This window comes from Gopherus evgoodei, chromosome 3 (genome assembly GCF_007399415.2).
Source record: "Gopherus evgoodei ecotype Sinaloan lineage chromosome 3, rGopEvg1_v1.p, whole genome shotgun sequence".
In the NCBI taxonomy this organism is placed as follows: Eukaryota; Metazoa; Chordata; order Testudines; family Testudinidae; genus Gopherus; species Gopherus evgoodei.
Genome location: NC_044324.1, coordinates 221732608 through 221749524, shown reverse-complemented (window position 1 = coordinate 221749524; position 16917 = coordinate 221732608). Strand labels below are relative to the sequence as shown.

General features: G+C 57.0%; 1 protein-coding gene across 9 annotated transcripts in view; it reads left to right on the top strand.

Annotated features, from left to right (window-relative positions):
- Positions 1–16917, top strand: part of KLC4 (kinesin light chain 4) — a 51734-nt gene that overhangs the window by 32454 nt on the left and 2363 nt on the right. For 7 of the 9 annotated variants that reach the window (XM_030558155.1, XM_030558153.1, XM_030558152.1 and 4 more), the window contains 2 exons: positions 15990–16114; positions 16636–16693. In XM_030558155.1, coding sequence (XP_030414015.1) covers positions 15990–16114; positions 16636–16693 — 183 coding nt within the window. Of the gene's footprint in view, positions 1–2416; positions 4953–15989; positions 16115–16635; positions 16694–16917 lie in introns of those variants that run through there. The other 2 variants (XM_030558159.1, XM_030558158.1) reach the window with 1 other exon arrangement.

Sequence of the window (16917 nt, the reverse complement as noted above, 5' to 3'; positions counted from 1 at the left end):
CTGTGACACGTTGCCCCCTAGTAGCGTCAGTCTAAGGGCGGGGTCGGGAGTTAGGGCCCAGTGGAAGCACAGCCCAGGCAGCGTGGGCAGGAACATGTCTCCATCCCCCAGCCACCAACCTTGCCTCCAAAGGAGACTGGGCTTGACCCTGGTTGTGGCTTCCGTCTGGCTCTGGAGGCCAGGGCAGCCTTACTCTGAAGGGAGGCAGCTCTTCTGTTTCTATTGCTGAAAGGGGCACCAGCCTCCTGGCCCAGAGGAGTAGGCATGTAAGTCTAACTAGGGGTGCAGAGCACAGGGGTCGGACTTGTGAAGGGCAGCGGGGAGAGTGTGGGGCACGTGGTGCTAGGGAGAGGGTGTGTGTTCTGGCTTGGGGGAGGGGGAGCCGTAGCACTGGGGGTCCTGGGGAGCAGTGCACTGGAGCTAGTTTCTGGGCACATCCGAGCTAGAGGAAGGCGGCACGGTGCATGGTGGGGGATGGGCTTGGCCTAGATTAGGCAACTCCTGACTACTGTGACCCTGGCTACATTAACACACACCCCTACCTCCTCTATCAGCTCACTAACCCCACCCCACATGCACACCCACACCCTGCATGAGCCTCTCCTCCCTTGCTATGACGGCCAGGCAGCACCATGCCTCTCGCTCTCTTGATTGTGGATTGTACCCAAGAGGCAGCTGTGGAGTAACCTCTACAGGCAGTGTAGGGTGCCCCCAGGCTGGGAGCAGAGCTGGCAGGCAGCCCCCCCAGGGGTGCGAATAGGACTGGCAAGGAGCCCACAGGCTGGGAGCGGGGGAAGGAGGGCTATCCGCCAGGGGCAGCAGGGGTGGGATTCTTCTTCCAGAGGATGGCCATGGTCTCCTCTGCGGTGCAGCTCCCTCTCCCAGGGAATGCAGGTAGCCTGCTGCTCTATGGATGGAGGCGGCCAGGACAGTGGAGGGCCTGGAGGACTGCCCCACTTGGATGGGTCTCTGAAGGGGCCTGTCATCCCCCAGAGAGGGTGGATTGGGGGCTGCCCAGCACTGGGTCCAGAACATCTCTACCACTGATCTGGCTTGCCTTTCCCTGCGTAGTTCTTCCCATGCTGTGTCTTCATTGTGGTGCCCTTTGATTTACTTCATTCTGGTGGTGGGCTGTGAGCTCTTTCCCTGAGGGGCTGCCCTGGATCACACCCTTACTAGGGGGCCAGGCTGTGCCACATCCCAGCCCACGCTGGGAGAAGGCAGTGCCTGCTGTCGTGTCCTGAGCTGGGGAGGCCTAGCAGGATTTCCCTTGCCTGGCTTGGCAAGCTATGGAATGAGGCCCAGTGTAGCTCCAGGGGGGCCTGCAGCTCACAGCTGCACCAATTGAGGCTGAGCCCTGAGAGAGGTAGGAGTCCCAGCCTGGTGGCTCATTTCCCATTCCCCGCAGCTCTGCTGCCCACGGGCCTGCCCGCCTGGCTGGCTCCCCCACGGCTCTGCTGCCCACCTAGCTGGCTCCCCCGCGGCTCTGCTGGGCAGTAACTCTGCCCCCTGGCTACATGCTCTTCCCAGGGGTAGATGGATTCAGTTAACTTAGGATCTTGTCCCTCATGGGCAGTTGCTTCCTGCTCTGATCTGGAGGGATCCTAGCCACCCATCCCCTAGTGCCAACCTCCAGTCCTGCCGTCCTGCCCTGGGCCAAAGGTTGTGTAACTTCCAATGGTCAAGTCGGTGGAGAAGGCCCTCAAGTACCAGAGATCTCTGTCCATGAACTGCTGTCCTGCCCTCCCCAGAGCAGCTCCCCCTGGCAGCAGGTTTGCCCTGCAGTGGTCTGGGCAGGAAGGTAGCACCTTCCCCTCCCCTGGAGCACTGAGATCTCCCAAGGGACATGTTGCACATGGTCCCTTTCTAACCAGCACTAGACCTGCAGGAGACGGGGGCAGGGGGCTCTGCTGGTATTTTCATTAGCAATCCCAGCCCTGCTGGCTACAGAGCCAGTGAAACTGTGGCCGCATCCCAGCAAGCCAGCCAGGCAGGGAGAGGAGGAGGATGTGTAGTCATTGCTTGTTGGCATCCATTCACTCCAGTGATGAAACACCACCTCACCTGAGAGAAAAGGTGTCTGCGCCCTCCCTCCATGTAGGGCATGAGAGCTGACTGGGCCTGGTCTGGAGCTAGCCTTCAGGCCTCCCAAACCTTCCCAGACCTTCATGTCTGCATACAGGGTGCCTCTGTCCGGCCTGGCCCAGCCCGCCCCGCTGGCCTCCTTTAACTCCACGTATTTCAGGCCCCTGGTTGAGTCTTCCTGCTCCCCTAGGAATGGCTGGTGCCCAGATGCAGGGCAGCTGTGTGTTCTGTCTCTGCCTGGGCTGGGGCACGGCCTATGCCTATCCCCCAGGATTACCTCCATCCTCACTATGGCCTTGTCAATGATGTCTTTCTCCTCTCTGTGCACTAGGCTTAAATGCCTCCTGAGACTCCCTCTTTCCCTTCCACTACAATCACCTGGATGTATGTGTTGTGCCTTCCGACTTTTCCTCCGCACCATCCCTCCTTCCACCACTCCTGCTTTCCTCGGCAAGGACTCCACGCCAGTCCCCAGCCTACCTTCCCAGCACGCGAGGGGCGCCACGGCACCTGCAGAGGAGCGCCTGGCTGCAGGGGCTCAGCCACTGTACTCTGTCAGCCAGCAAGAGAGCAGGAAGAATCTGCGTGGAGCCTCCTGCTCCTCCTGGCCAGGGCAGGGCCGCTGCAGGGATCCCTCTGGCCCCTGACCTCTGCTTCTGTCCTTGTGTCACTGGGGCCTGGCCTGCTGGTGGAAAGTGTCCTCGCTTCCTGGGTGTGCACCACACACCCAAAGGAGCTCACACTCCCGCATCATCCCACAGACTGCTCTGCAACACGCACCCCCCCTCCGCCCTGAGCCTGCCAGCCTGCTCCCTGCTCTTCCCCTAGCTGCCAGGGCACAGGGAGGCTATGGGGTGTACTGTTTGGGGTGTGCAGGCCTGGGCCGTATGGGGATGTCTGCTGGGCTGTGTGTGGGCACTTGGTTCCCTGCAGCCTTGTATCCCATTAGAATGGGCCTGTGTCTGGCACCACAGAGGCCTGGGCAAGCAAGGCTGGCTCTGGTCTGTGGGCGCTGAGGCCCTGCTCTGACTCGCAGGATGGTAGCGCTGGGCTCTGAGGACTGAAACAGGTGCCAAGGCCGAGGGGAGAGGGGGCTGCCTAAAGCAAGGGGTCCCACCCTGCAAGCAGGGGCTGTTGATCCAGACTCCCAGTCAGGGTTGGGGGCAGCAGCTGAAGGGGCTGGGGGAGACGGGCTGCGGGATGCAGACATGGGACAAGCACTGCTGTGTGTGGCTTGTTGAGTCCTGGCCTCTCTGCTGAGACCGGAGGGCGGGGTATCCACCTGGGCTCCCTTATGGCCCTGGGGTGAGTGTGCTGAGAAAACGGTTCCAACCCAGCCTGCGTTTCCTCAGTAGCCCCATTTGGGAGGGGACGGGTCTGGGGAGTGAGGGGTGAAGCAGCATGTGCAGTGCTGCTCCCTTAAGAGGAAGAGAGCAGGGAATGAAGGAGCAGAGGCTGGAGCCATGTGTGGCCACAGTGGCAAGGGAGGGGAGCAGGCAGGCCCCAGCTGGAGCTGCCAGCAGGAGGCCCACATGGGATGGGGGTGCTCACCTGCGGCAGGGTGAATTGCTTTTGGGAGGAGCAGTCGGGAGGGCTGAGGGAGGCGGGGGCATTCCAGAGGAGGTGGGGGGTGGAGGGAGAGATGGGATGAGTTTGGGGTTGGCTGTAGGGAGGTAAGGGAGTGGTGGGGGAGGAGGCAGAGCAGGGCATGTTTCTGAGGTACAAGGGGGGACTTGGACTGGGGAGTCCCCACTTCCTTCTCCCAGACCAGCTCATGCCCAGACAGCAGTGGAGCAGCCTCGACCTAGGCCTTAGGGACTTGGGCTGGGAGCTGCACTCAGACTCCAGGGTCACTGCCTTGCACTTAGGAAGAGGCTACAGGGGTGGTGGGAGAAAGGTCGGTTATCCCCCTGCTGCAGACAGAGGGGCTGATGCTGAGACCACAGCTCCCTTCAGACAGGGCTCCCGGCAGCAGGACTGGCTCCCAGCCCATTGGCGGGGGCATAGAGAAGAGAGCTAGGCAGGGCCGCCCAGAGGATTCAGGGGGCCTGGGGTCTTCGGTGGTGGGGGCATAGAGAAGAGAGCTAGGTGCTGCCTGTCACTGTCGCAGGGGCTATGGGAGCTGGCAGGGCTACAGCAGCCTAGAAGGGGTCTCCTAGGACCCTCTGCACAAGGGGATGCAGTGTGGGGGGCTGTATTGGAAGGGGGGCATTTGCCTGGGGCTCTATGCCATGGGGGGTCACCTGCCCCAGGGCTTGGTGGCCCAGGATGGGTTGCCTTGCAAGGGAGGACGTTAGCCCTGGAGGTCTGTGCCCTAGTAGGGGTTGTGGGGCAGGGCTCTGTGTGGCCTATGGGAAAGCCGACCCTTGCTGCTGGCAGCCCCTCTGGGCCCTGGGATCCAGTGCAGGGGGGGAGGGGAGTCTCTACTTCAGGGAGCCAGAGCCCTGTTAATGCCAGATGCACAGCAGCTGCTGCCTTCCTGTCCTGAGTGCAGAGGAGACCCTGCTGAGGGGTGCTGGGCTCCCAGCTTGCTCCCTGGTAGCCCACAGCCCAGTGCCCATGCAACCATGCTCCAGCCCCAAGCAAGCCCGCGGCCAGGACACTGTGAGGAAGTCTCTCCTTGGTGGCTGCTCCAAGTGCCCCCCCAGAGAGCCGTAAACCAGCCCCTGCTTCTGCATCTCCTCCCGCCGTGCCTTGGGCCCCTGCATGGCTGTGCACTCCACCTGCCACTGGGTTAGTTGGTGGTCTGCTTCTGGCACTGGGCATGGGGAGCACCTCTGCCGCGGCGCGTCTCTCTGACGTGAACTGGGGCTCCCCATCGATGCTGTGAACAAACTTACCTCCAATTAAAGGCAGCCAGACCTGAACTGCTGCCCTGTGCTTCTTTCCATGCGACACACGCCAGGCCCCCCTGGCTCTGCCGGGTGAAGCAAGCCCCCTCCTTCCTTGGGCCTGGGTGTGCTGCAGCTGCCCAGCCCTGGCCCACCCCGGCTTTCCCAGCACATTTCCAGGAGTAGGCGTGTGTGTGGAGACTGTGTGCTGTGTGGGGGAGGTGTCACGGCGTGGGCTGGGAGATGCACCTGAGCATGGCAATACTTAGACGCAAAGAGGAGTGAGTGAGCCCCCTGAACATATGGGGAGCTGGAGGCTCAGACACCTCATGGTCACGTTTCCCGAAGTGAGGCCCCCCCCCAGTAGGTGGCTCAGGGCTGGCTCAGGTTTCCAGGGGTGCTGAGCACTCCCATCAGTGGGAGCCCCTCTGGGCAAACCTTTGGCTAGGCACCCCGAGCGAGGGGCTGCTCTGGAAAGTTGCTCTAAAGGAGTTGTCCATGATCACACCAGGGAACAAGCCCAAGCTCTCCTGACTCCCGGGCCTGGGGCCTAGCCGTGGCACTCGGCTGCCTCCCTCTGCCTGTGTCTGCAGTCACTGAGGTTCAGAGTCCGTAGGAGACACAATTTGCAGGCCACGTCCCAACTGGCCATAGGAGACCGGGCTGCAGGGCTGGGAGTGAGCTCCCCCAACAGATACACAACCAGAGGCAGCTCCCAGAGGCTGGAGGGGCTGAGCTCAGGCTTGGCCAAGCAGTGATGCAGGGCTGATCAAAGCGACAAGCAGGAATGTTGTAGTGAGTGGGGGGAGCTGGCATGAGGACAGTGTGGGACCAGTGCCTTTCACTTGGCAATTGCCAGCTCAGGGTGAAACCAGGGCCCACCTCCAATGAGAACTAGTGTCGGCTGTCCTACAGCAGGCTGGAAGAAACCCTACAGGAGTAGCAGTGGCTAACCAAAGGCAGTTTCCTCCTGACCCTATTAGCTGGAGGCTGGCTCGTGCCCTGGTGTATCCCTGCCCAATCCTTTAACTCCACACTGCCGTATCTCTGAATAGCTCACGTGCCAGATAAATATCCAGTCCTTCAGTCAATACTGCTAAGCATTTGGTCTCAACTGAAAAATTGGAGAGGGGGCAGAGAAGAGCCATAAATCGGATCTGAGGGCTGGTCTGCTGGCAAAAATGCCTCCCAGTGAGAGACTAACAGCTCAGGCTGTGCAATTACTCATGAAAGAGATTGAAAGGGGACTCGAAACTGTCCCCTTGTTGTGTTACAGGAGTGGATGAATAACCATGCCCGCCCTGCCCTTCTGCACGTCGTGTCCCTTTGGTGTGTCCCTCTGATCCATCTCCTCTCTGGAGTACATATTATTTGTGTTACTGTAGGAACTCGTGGCCCTAGCAGCTTGGCCCCATTGTGCTGTGGGCTGTGCAGACATATAGGAAGAGCGTCCCTGTCCCAGAGCACTTACAGTCTACACAGGCCCAGGCTTTCCAGCCTCTCTCCATAGGAGTTTTCCAGGCCCTTGACCAGTCTTACTGCATGTCATTAACACTCTCTCCTGTCTCAGGAGGGGGAGCAGGGCCGTGCACTGTATCCAGCTGAGGCTGAACAAGAGATTTAACTGTCATTCTCAGCATTATTCTCCATCCCATTCCTTGGAAGCCCTAATATATGTTTTCATGTTTGACCTTTGACAGAGGTTTTCATTGAGCTTCCCACAGAGACACACAGTCCTGTTCCCTGAGAGGCTACAGTGACGTTAGAACTCTTTGAGGTATAGGAGTAGCTCCAATTATTCCTTCTAATAAGCAGAGTCCTGCCTCCCCGATAACTGCATCGCCACCTGACCACCTGTCCCCTGTAGCACCAGGAGGAGGGCTGGCTGTTGCTCCGTGATGGTAGAAAGGATTTAACCAGAGGTTTGACCTGTGCTAGAACGCCACGGTAGACACTGGGCCCAGTCAATGGTGCGGTACAGAGCATTGGCTAAGACCAGGGCTTTCCTGTTGTCGGTTCCCTGTGACGGTTTAGAACTGAGTACAGTGAGCGAGGAGCTCCCCTCCCAATGTGCATTACCTTGTGTTTGTCAGCAGCGCTGGCATCAGCCGTTCTGCCCATTCCTGGAGCCAGGTCGGAGCCTGTCTGATCCGAGTGCTCCTCCAGCTCCTAGTTCAAATTATTCCCCCTCCCCCCCCCGCATTCTGGTTAGTTTTCTGTGCCGGCAGCACTTGGGCTGGGGGGAGCCCCCCTCAGCCCTGCTGGAGGGGCTGTCCCAGCCACACACAAAAATACCCCCCCTCTTCATACCATCATCTCTTCAGTGCTCTGAGACACTGAAGCTCCCTCAGTGCACAGACCTGAACGTTTTATCCCTAGCAATCTGTGTCCCTTCACTTCCTGCTCTCACTGTACCACTATGTGCCAAGACCGGACTCCTCCCCAGCACTAGCTGCACGTCTGTCTAATGCCTTACAACATCCTCTGCCCAGTAGGCAAGTCCCAGTCCTCAGATACTCTGCCCTCTGCATTGCTAATGACTGAATCCCTCGTGGGAACAGCAGATGAGTCAGTCTGGAAAGCAAAGACAAAGGCAGAACAAGATCCAGTGGCTGGAAACTGAGGTAAATTCCGAGTGGAAGTAAGATGGACATTTTCAACGTTGTTGCATCTGAGGAAGTGGGTATTCACCCACGAAAGCTCACGCTCCAATACGACTGTTAGTCTATAAGGTGCCACAGGATTCTTTGCTGCTTTTACGGATCCAGACTAACACGGCTCCCCCTCTGATACTTGATTTTCAACATTGAGGGTAATTAATCACTGGACCAGTTCACTATGGCAGGCAGTGGTTCCTTCACCACTGGGAGTCTTTCAGTTGAGACTGGATGTCTTTCTAAATGCTCCCCTCTAGCCCAGCCAGAAGGCCGGGCTGGGTTCAGGTGACATTGGGTGAGGTGCTGGGACCTGCGTTCTCCTGGAGGTCAGGCGAGATGATCACAGCACTCCCTGCTGGCTGTGTGTGGTGTGGAGCCACCCCAATGGCACTTGAAGAACGTCATCTGTTTCTGTCTCTGCTACAGCAGGGGCCCCAGCAAAGACTTTGTCTCTCCAGCTCACCCATGTCCGCTCCCATCCCACCACTGGCTTCCCCAGTGGAATATCAGAGCAGCCACTCTGAGGTGGGCTTGCTTCACCCTCTTTCTAGTCGGCATCTCCTTAGCTCCAGCAGCCCAGCCTCCCTCGCTGCAGGACGCTGCATAACATCTTGCAAAGGGGCTCGCTGAGGCTAGAGACAGGCTTTATTCTTTACAGCGAGGGCACTGCAGGGTTGGTGAGCTCCCCACACTCAGCTGCCTCATGAGACTTTCTGACGAGGGAGACCCCTGTATACAGCAGCCTCCATTTTACAAACCCTGACACTTTACTCCAAGGGGTTATCTGCTTCCTCCCCGATATTGTCAAGGGCCTTTGGGGGTCAGAGAACACTGGTCCTGCTCCCTGCCCTCTCTCTGGGCACCAGCCTGACAGAGCTCTGCTGCTATGCCACAACGCTGTCCTGTGCAGCGTCGGGAGGGGTCTGCCCCAGCATGCAGAGCTGGCAAATGCACTAGCGGCCGCTTCTCTCAGCTCCAGCCAGAGGGGCTGCCTGGCACCACAGCAAGTAGGACATCGGTAGCCAACCGTGGTTTTCCCTGCCACTGCCCCTGTGTGAGGGCAGAGAGCCAACTGCTAGAGTGAGCACTGGGGGAGATGGTGCTGGGGGGCAGGCTGCTAGATTGGCTGTTAGTGAAGTGCTCAGTTATCCTGTGGATGAGATAGACCACTGAAATCCTGGCCTTCCACTTAAAGAAAGATAACCTGGTCCCCCATCGGCTGCCAGGACATCCACCCCAGGATGCCCGGGCTGTGGACATGTGGGGGTTCATTTGCATCCAATGCAAACAGCCCATGGACCTCAGAGCCCAGGTGCAGCATCTTGAGGCCAGAGCTGCTGAACTGAAGGAGCAGCAAGAGCTGAAACTATTCCAGAGGTGACAACAAGGGCTGTTGCAGAACGCGTCTGCCTTCCCTCATCCTCTCGGCACTGCAGTCAGTCCCGTGGCAGGAGGGGATGCAGGGCATATCCTCTTAGATAGGACCCACCTTCCAGCGGAGACAGTGGAGGCTGATCAAACCTCATGGACCGAGATGGTCGCTCCAGGGACTGGGATGGGAGCTGGGAGCTTCCACAGGGGATTTTGATCACTGCAGATGGGGAGACTGGGAGAACTGTTGGGTGTCTTGCCTAGGTAGCATAGTGGGAGGGGCAGGGAGAGGTTCTGGAAGCTATACTTCACTCACTATGAAGAATGCCTGGACAAGGGCCTCTGACAGCTCCACACACAGGGCTGGCTAAGCATCGGGGCAGGGCCGGGGTGAGGTCACGGAGGGAAATGGTGGTGTTATCAAACTGGCAGACCCAGGAGTTAAGAACAGGCGTACATTCAAAAGTAACCCCACCCCACCCCTACAGTGGGAAGCAAAGGACTAAGGTAGGGCAATTAGAATTCCTAGCCCAGAGGAAGTGGGTATTCACCCACGAAAGCTCATGCTTCAAAACGTCTGTTAGTCTATAAGGTGCCACAGGATTCTTTGCTGCTTTTACAGATCCAGACTAACACGGCTCCCCCTCTGATACTAGCCCAGAGGGAGGAGCTTGATGATGGAACGGCTAACATCCATGGAGAAGCGTGAGCTGGGTAGGACCCACCTCTGCAGGGAGGTGGAGGAGTAGTGCCAGAACTGAAGGGTTCAGTGGAACCTAATGGGTGGCATTTCTGAGTGCCAGGGCCACACAGCACAGCTGGTGTGCAGACATACTCCACATCTGAAGAATGCAGATCTAACAGTAGATCAAAGAGGCAACTCAGTGTAATGCAACAATAATCATGGGAGATTTCCCGCATAGCGCCTGGTCAGATGGCGCCACAGGACCTCTTTCAGAGACGCAGTTGCTTTCAGTGATTGCTTCTGGGGCAGTTAGCTGAGGGCTGAGTCCCGAGGGCTGAGTCCCGAGTAGCACACAGCAGCTGGCTCAAGAAGGGAGAGTAGGTGAGCTCTATCATAGCAACCAAAATGCCACCACACAGGGAAGGACAGTCACCAAAACCTGGCACATTGAGACTACAAGTAAGATTGGCATTTAAAGAATGAGAAAGCTGCTCAAAGAGGCAATAGAATCAAAAATAAAGAAGCCAAGCCCCATAGATTTGGATTCTACTGAAGGAAGCAATGACAGAGTCTTGGGGGGCAGGTGTACCTCAGACCAACAAAGGGAGAGCAAGAAGTAAACCCATCTGGACAAATGGCTGATTTAGGAGGTCACTCAAACCAAAGAGACCCTTCAGAAATGAGTGAAGTCGGTAGGAAGGAGCATGCACTACAGCAGACAAAACTTGAGGAACCCACCAGGCTAAGAAGGAATCTGAAGAGCAAGTGCCCAAAAGTATTAAAAATAAACCAGGGGTGTGTAAGCAGATCACAAGCAGGAACTGTGTGAGGGAAGTGATGGGTTTACTGGACCACCTCGAGTCAGAGGGAGCAAATACAGAAGAGTGGGATGTTTCGGAGACGCAACAGGATTTCTTCACCCAAGTCTTCATGGCTGAGGATGTTGTGGAAATTCCCACCCTGGACCTGCTGTATCAGGGATTGAGGGGTCAGAAGGAAAGATGCTGGATCATACCAATATTAAAGAGCAATGAGCCTCTGGTACCAGGTGGTACTGCCAAGAGCTCTAACCCAGGGGCAGTCTCAACCAGTGGCCAAGAATGAACAACAGTTCAGAGGAGAGTCCGTGAAATCCCTTAAAGGACAATTAGTGGGTAACTTGTGCAGAGAAGTCTCCCTAAACCTAGGCCCTTAGTGGCTGGATTACCACCACCCATTGAAATTAGCTCTGCACTGGAGGGCTGGAAGATAGTACATGTTCTATTTTCACAAAGGCTACAGGAATGATCCTGCCAATGACAGACCACGGCCCGCACTTCAGGCTCAGCTGACTAGGTTGAAATTATAATTAAAAGTAGAATGAGCTAATTTCTTGATAAATGTTAGCTATGTGGGACTAATCAGCATGGCTTGTGCACAGAACGTTCATAGATTCCAAGGCCAGAAAGGACGACTGTGATGATCTAGTCCGTCCTGGATCGCACAGGCCATAAGACTTCCCCAAAATAATTCCTAGAGCAGAGCTTTCAGAAAAACATTTGATCTTGATCTGAAAATTTCCAGTGATAGAGAATCCACCACGACCCTGGGCACGTTGTTCTAATGGTTAATTACTCTCCCTATTAAAAATTTACATCTCACTTCTGGTCTGAATTGTCCAGCTTCAACTTCGAGCCATTGGATCATGTTTAGCTTTGTCAAGACCGGAGAGAGAACTATGAGGGACCTGAGAGGGACCCAGCCAAGCTAGGAGAATGGGCTACATAGTGGTAACAATAGTCAGTGCTGACAGATCCAAGGGGAGAATCATCTAACCAACTCCTCCACATGCCTGGGTTCTGAATTAACTGGAACCATCTGGGAAAGAGACCAGGTCGGCATTGTCAGCAGCTTAGTGAAATTCTCTGAAATGCAGAATGGAATGGCAAGTCCTACTGCAAGCATTCTATTGGCAGTATATAAATCCATGGTGTGCTGTCACCTGTGGTGCTGTGTGCAGTGTGGGGCACCCTGCTGAGAAAACACTAGAGCAGAAATAGCAGAGATTTGGAGATGGGCATTAAAAGTTATTAGAGGCCTGGAAAAACTTGCGCAAGTGGAGACTGCAAAGTTTGACTGATTAGCAAGACACGGAATATGACAGATTCTAGATCAGTGAATGGCACAGGGACAATCTCGTGATACAGGGAGAAATGAAAGTGGAAAGCAGCAATTACCACCCTGATCAAAGGAAAAAGCTGGTCTGCAAAGGAGTAACCTCCCATTCCTAGGGATGAGGCCATTCAGGTATAGGAGACAGGCTCGGAGTGGGATAGAAACCATAGTGCTTCAGGAAATGACTCTGCCCCTGACTGCCCAGTCCTCTGCACAGGTTATCCCCCTATTGTCCTTTATGGGGTTTCATGGACTCACCTCTGAATTGGCTGCTCCTGGCTGGTGTGAGAGACGGGACCTGGGGCTGGCTAGCTGGGTCCAGGCGCTGATCAGGCCCGGTGCTTCCATTTTGAACAGCTCACTGTTCCCAAGCCCTAGCATAGGAGAAATACATTATTATGACACCTGTCAAGCTCTTTGGAGCAGGGCTTACCAAATATTTCTTACCACATGTACAGCACCTAGCACAGTGGCAGCTGGGACATCTAGGTGCTGCCTTATACACATATTGTTTGCTCTAGAGAGAAGATGGATTAGAGGGGATGCGGCAAAGGGACAAAAAGTACTGAAAGGCAAAGAGAATTATGTGGGTGTTCACCAGCTCCTGTAGCACAAGAACAAGGGAATAGTCATTAAAACTGACAGATGGGAAATGCACAGCTGCGCAAAGGCAAGACTCACACAAAACACAGTTGATATGCGGAACTCACTGCCACAAGACACTGGTGCCGCTCGGAGCTTAGCAGGATTTGAAAAAGGATTGGACACTCAGCTGGCATAGGATAACTACGCTGGAGTCACACTCATAAGGATCTTTACAATCCAAAAGCTTTGGAAGGGATCTAGCCCCTGTTTAAGGGGGTCGGGTGGTCACACCGGCCTGTTCTGCCGCACAGTGTTGTCCCATGTCTGAGCAGACCTGAGCAGAGGTGTTGTCTGCCATGACGCTGAACTCGGTTTGTGCTGCTCTCCTTTGGTCTCTGCACTGTGGTTAGCATGGGGACAACTCTCCTGCCTGTTCACAGCAGGGCGCAGACATGGTACTGCTGTGTAGTGCAGGCCAAACTTAGCCGATGTGCCCTCTGCACAGCTTATCCTGTCACTGCCACTGCGGGCTTCTTGCCTCTCCCTCGGGAGCAGCTGATTCTGGCCAGTGTCAGCGATGGGACCCTGCTCTGATCGGACCTGACAATTGCCATGTTGTGTTCCGAGCTCTGGAGCTGACTTGCTGGGTGACCTGGGGCACTACTTCTCTGTGGACCTCAGTGCCAGCCTTGCCCTCTGCCAAGGGACAGCAGGGCCCCTCCAGCACCGCCCCAGATTCTGTCAGTGCTGCCGGGGGGTTGTGTACCCTCCACCAGGCCACGCACTTGAGAAATGCTCTTGGCAGAGCAAAGCCAGGGCACACAACAGCCCCCGGGTGAGCCCTGGCAAGGGACATGGTGGTGTCGCGTCCAGGAGGGTGTGGGGAGGAGATAGAGCCAGGAGGTTAGGATGGAGGTGAAAACGGGACCAAAGGGTGCGACATTGGGCCCTTCACCCCAGCTCGTGGAGTACAGAGCGACGACACAGGGCAGCCCTGCTCAGTGGCCAAGAGCACTGGGCTCACTGGTCCTTCTGAGACATGTCCTGGTCAGCTCCTGCAAGGGGATGAGGGAAGCCAGCCTGCCCTATGGGTGAAATACAAAAAAAATGGCATACCCGCCCCCCCCACTACCACCACATGGCAAGCCTGCTGCAACCCCAACCCCCAAGGCAACTCTGCAACCCTCCACTTCAACAGCCGCCTATAGTATCTAGAGGATAACACAGATAGATAAAATTGAGAACATCATTGTCTTACCTTGGTCGTGTTTCTCCAAGGTGCTTTGTTTGTGTCTGTCTTCACTGAGATGATTTTTTCCCAGACTGCAGTGATTCTATATTTTAACTAGAGACTTGAACGTGAATGTTTGGGACTTTATACATAAAGAAAATCCATTTAATGTATTTCTTGAATTTGTATTTGCCATTTCATTTTGCCATTTCCAGCAATTTCTTATTATTAACAGCAATGTCGTAGCATCTTTAGCTGGACACACACACTTTTAATATTAGATATCCCTGTGTATGGTGATAATAATGCAAAACTTTAGACCCATGTAAAAAAAACCCAAAAGATTAATTTATTTTTCTGGCAACTGGCAAATCCATAAACAAGCCATCCAGGCTGGTCAAATACTAGCCAGGTGATAAACTTACTAGCAGGCCTCCCGGGGCAACTCTGCTGGGACCCACAACTCCCTGTAGCCCCAGGCACCCATACTGAGCCTGTGGCCCCCCTATGGCCCCCCTGTGGCCCCCCTATGGTCCCACACCCATGCTGGGCCTGTGGCCCCCTATGGCCCCAGGGTAGCCGAGCTGGGCCCCATGGTGGGTCCACACCCATGCCAGGCCTGTGGCCCACTATGGCCCCAGGGTAGCTGAGCTGGGCCCCATGGTGGGTCCACACCCATGCCAGGCCTGTGGCCCCCTATGGCCCCAGGGTAGCTGAGCTGGGCCCCATGGTGGGTCCACACCCATGCCAGGCCTGTGGCCCCCTATGGCCCCAGGGTAGCTGAGCTGGGCCCCATGGTGGGTCCACACCCATGCCGGGCCTGTGGCCCCCTATGGCCCCAGGGTAGCTGAGCTGGGCCCCATGGTGGGTCCACACCCATGCCGGGCCTGTGGCCCCCTGTGGCCCCACGGTAGCTGAGCTGGGCCCCATGGTGGGTCCCACACCCATGCTGGGCCTGTGGCCCTCTGTGGCCCCACGGTAGCTGAGCTGGGCCCCATGGTGGGTCCCACACCCATGCTGGGCCTGTGGCCCCCTATGGCCCCAGGGTAGCTGAGCTGGGCCCCATGGTGGGTCCCACACCCATGCTGGGCCTGTGGCCCCCTGTGGCCCCACGGTAGCTGAGCTGGGCCCCATGGTGGGTCCCACACCCATGCTGGGCCTGTGGCCTCTTCTCTGTTCTGCCCTATCTCAGTCCATCACATCCGTGGATGAGAGTTTTACGAACAGCCAAGGGCTGCTAGAGCCACAGGTCAGCAGGCTCCAAGAGGAGAAGCCAGGGCCAGGCTGCAGAGCAGAGAGTGAAGAAACACGCCTTGAAGCGGAGATGCCAGCGGGAGTGATCTGTGGCAGGGCAAAGCTGGAGCCAAGCACACCCATTACTCGGAGAGGGAAAGTCCTCCTCAGGGCAGGCGCTCCACACTCCTCCCCTGAGCACTGTTGGGTCCCTCAGACCCAGCATCGCTGGCACCAGGCCCCGCGTCTGAGGAGCCGTCCTTCAGCGAGCCCAGCCAGAACCAGGGGCTTCCAGTAGAGCAATCTCCTGCCCGTCCTGGGAGAGGGGGAAATGCCAGGGGAGGAGTCAGCCCAGGAGCAGGCGTGCTCCAAGGCAAGAAGAGGAGGAGAAGGAGGGAGAGGAGCAGGCACCCCAGCCCTCCTGCCATGAACTGCAAAACTCCCTTCAGCATACACCAAGCCCAGGCCCAGGCACGGCTCCTGCCAGTGTGCTCGTCAGGGAGCAACAGCCCGACCGGCCTGTGCCGGCACGAGGAGCTCCCTGGGGTCCCCGCTGCAGCCCAGAGCAGGAAGCTGGTCAGTCCCAGAGTCCCCCTCTGGGGAAGTCTATGGACTCTGCCTCCCCCTGCGTTTGATCCGCAAGGGGGTTCAGTCTCCACAGATGGGGGTCCTCGTGCGGGGTGCTTGCTCCATACCATGTGGAGCAGTCAGGGCGGGGCTCCCCCTGCTAACTCCCCCCGGCCGGTCACTTGGAATTCCAGGGGTAGGGGGGTCTCCGTGGGCATGTGAGCGTGGCAGTAACGCCACCAGCAAGCCACTCAGGAGGGGCCCGACCGCCAATGGCCGGTTAGAGGGGCACCAGGGTGAGTTGGCGATTGGTCTATCATGTTGATTTCCCTGGTTGGCTTCAGTGCCCGTCTTCTCTGAGGCTTTCCCTGCTCAGTACTGGCCATGCTTGGCTCTGAGGGCGGCGTTTGGGGGGTGCCGATTCCGAGAGGCTCAGATCTGTTTGTACTGCGATTTGCCATCTGTTTAGAGCTTAGAGAGCCTGAGGTATTTGCACTGGGGTCCTGCTGCAGCCTTCCCTTGGCATGGGGTGCAGTCCCTGCACTCCTCAGCCATCTCACTGCCCCCGCTGGTTGTCTCTCTCTCTGCAGGATGGCAGTGGTGGCCTCCAACGCAGCAGCTCCCTGGTGAAGCTTCGGGACGTGCTCAGGAGGAGCAGTGAAATGCTCGTCAAGAAGCTGCAGGGGAACATCCCCCTGGAGCCCAGGGACACAAAGTACGTGTCTCCCAAGGGGCCTGCGTGCTCTCGCACCCATCGCTGCCTCTCAGGCCGGCTGGAAACATGGTCTGCATATGCCAGGGGCTGCCCTTTCCTGAGGCTTTGCCTCTTTGGCACAGGGTCCCTGCACAGAGGGGTTTCTGCAGAGCCCTCTGGCCTGGGGCCCTGGTGGCGCTGCCTTGCAGGGCTGGCAGCAGCAGCATGGAGGCTGATCCTGAGAAAACGGGGGAAGCAAGAGGCTCTCTCGTCCTGTCCATTTGCAGAGATGGGGACCCACGAAGCTCTAGGAGGGGCTGCGGGGATGGGCCTGGAGATGGGGATGGGGCTCTCTGGCCCCAGGGGAGGCAGGGTCTGCCAAGGAAGTAGTGAATGTCCAAGCTCCTTTCCTCCTGTCCCTGTGCTGTCCAGCGGAGATGCAGGGGGTTGCCAGGCCAAGGGGTGGGAGGCTGCACCCATGGGCAGGGGCAGGGGCTGGGGCTGAGCTCAAGAAATCACCCTTTTCCTCTTTCTTTTTGTAGCATGAAACGAGCAGCATCATTAAATTACCTGAATACATCCAGTGACGATTCCTTCCAGGTGAGAGCTCGGCAGCAAGCAGTGCCTACTGCCCCCCAGCTCAGAGCCCACGGGGCATGGGTTATGCAGCGATGCACACGGGCAAGTTAGGGCTGCAAAGCCGCCTTTCTGAAATGAACTCCTACCTGGGCAGGATGAGGTGGGAACCCAACAGCCATCAGCTGTGCCGCATCAGGGGCAAAGGCAAGACAAGGAGTAAGATGCTAATAAACCAGCACTGGGAG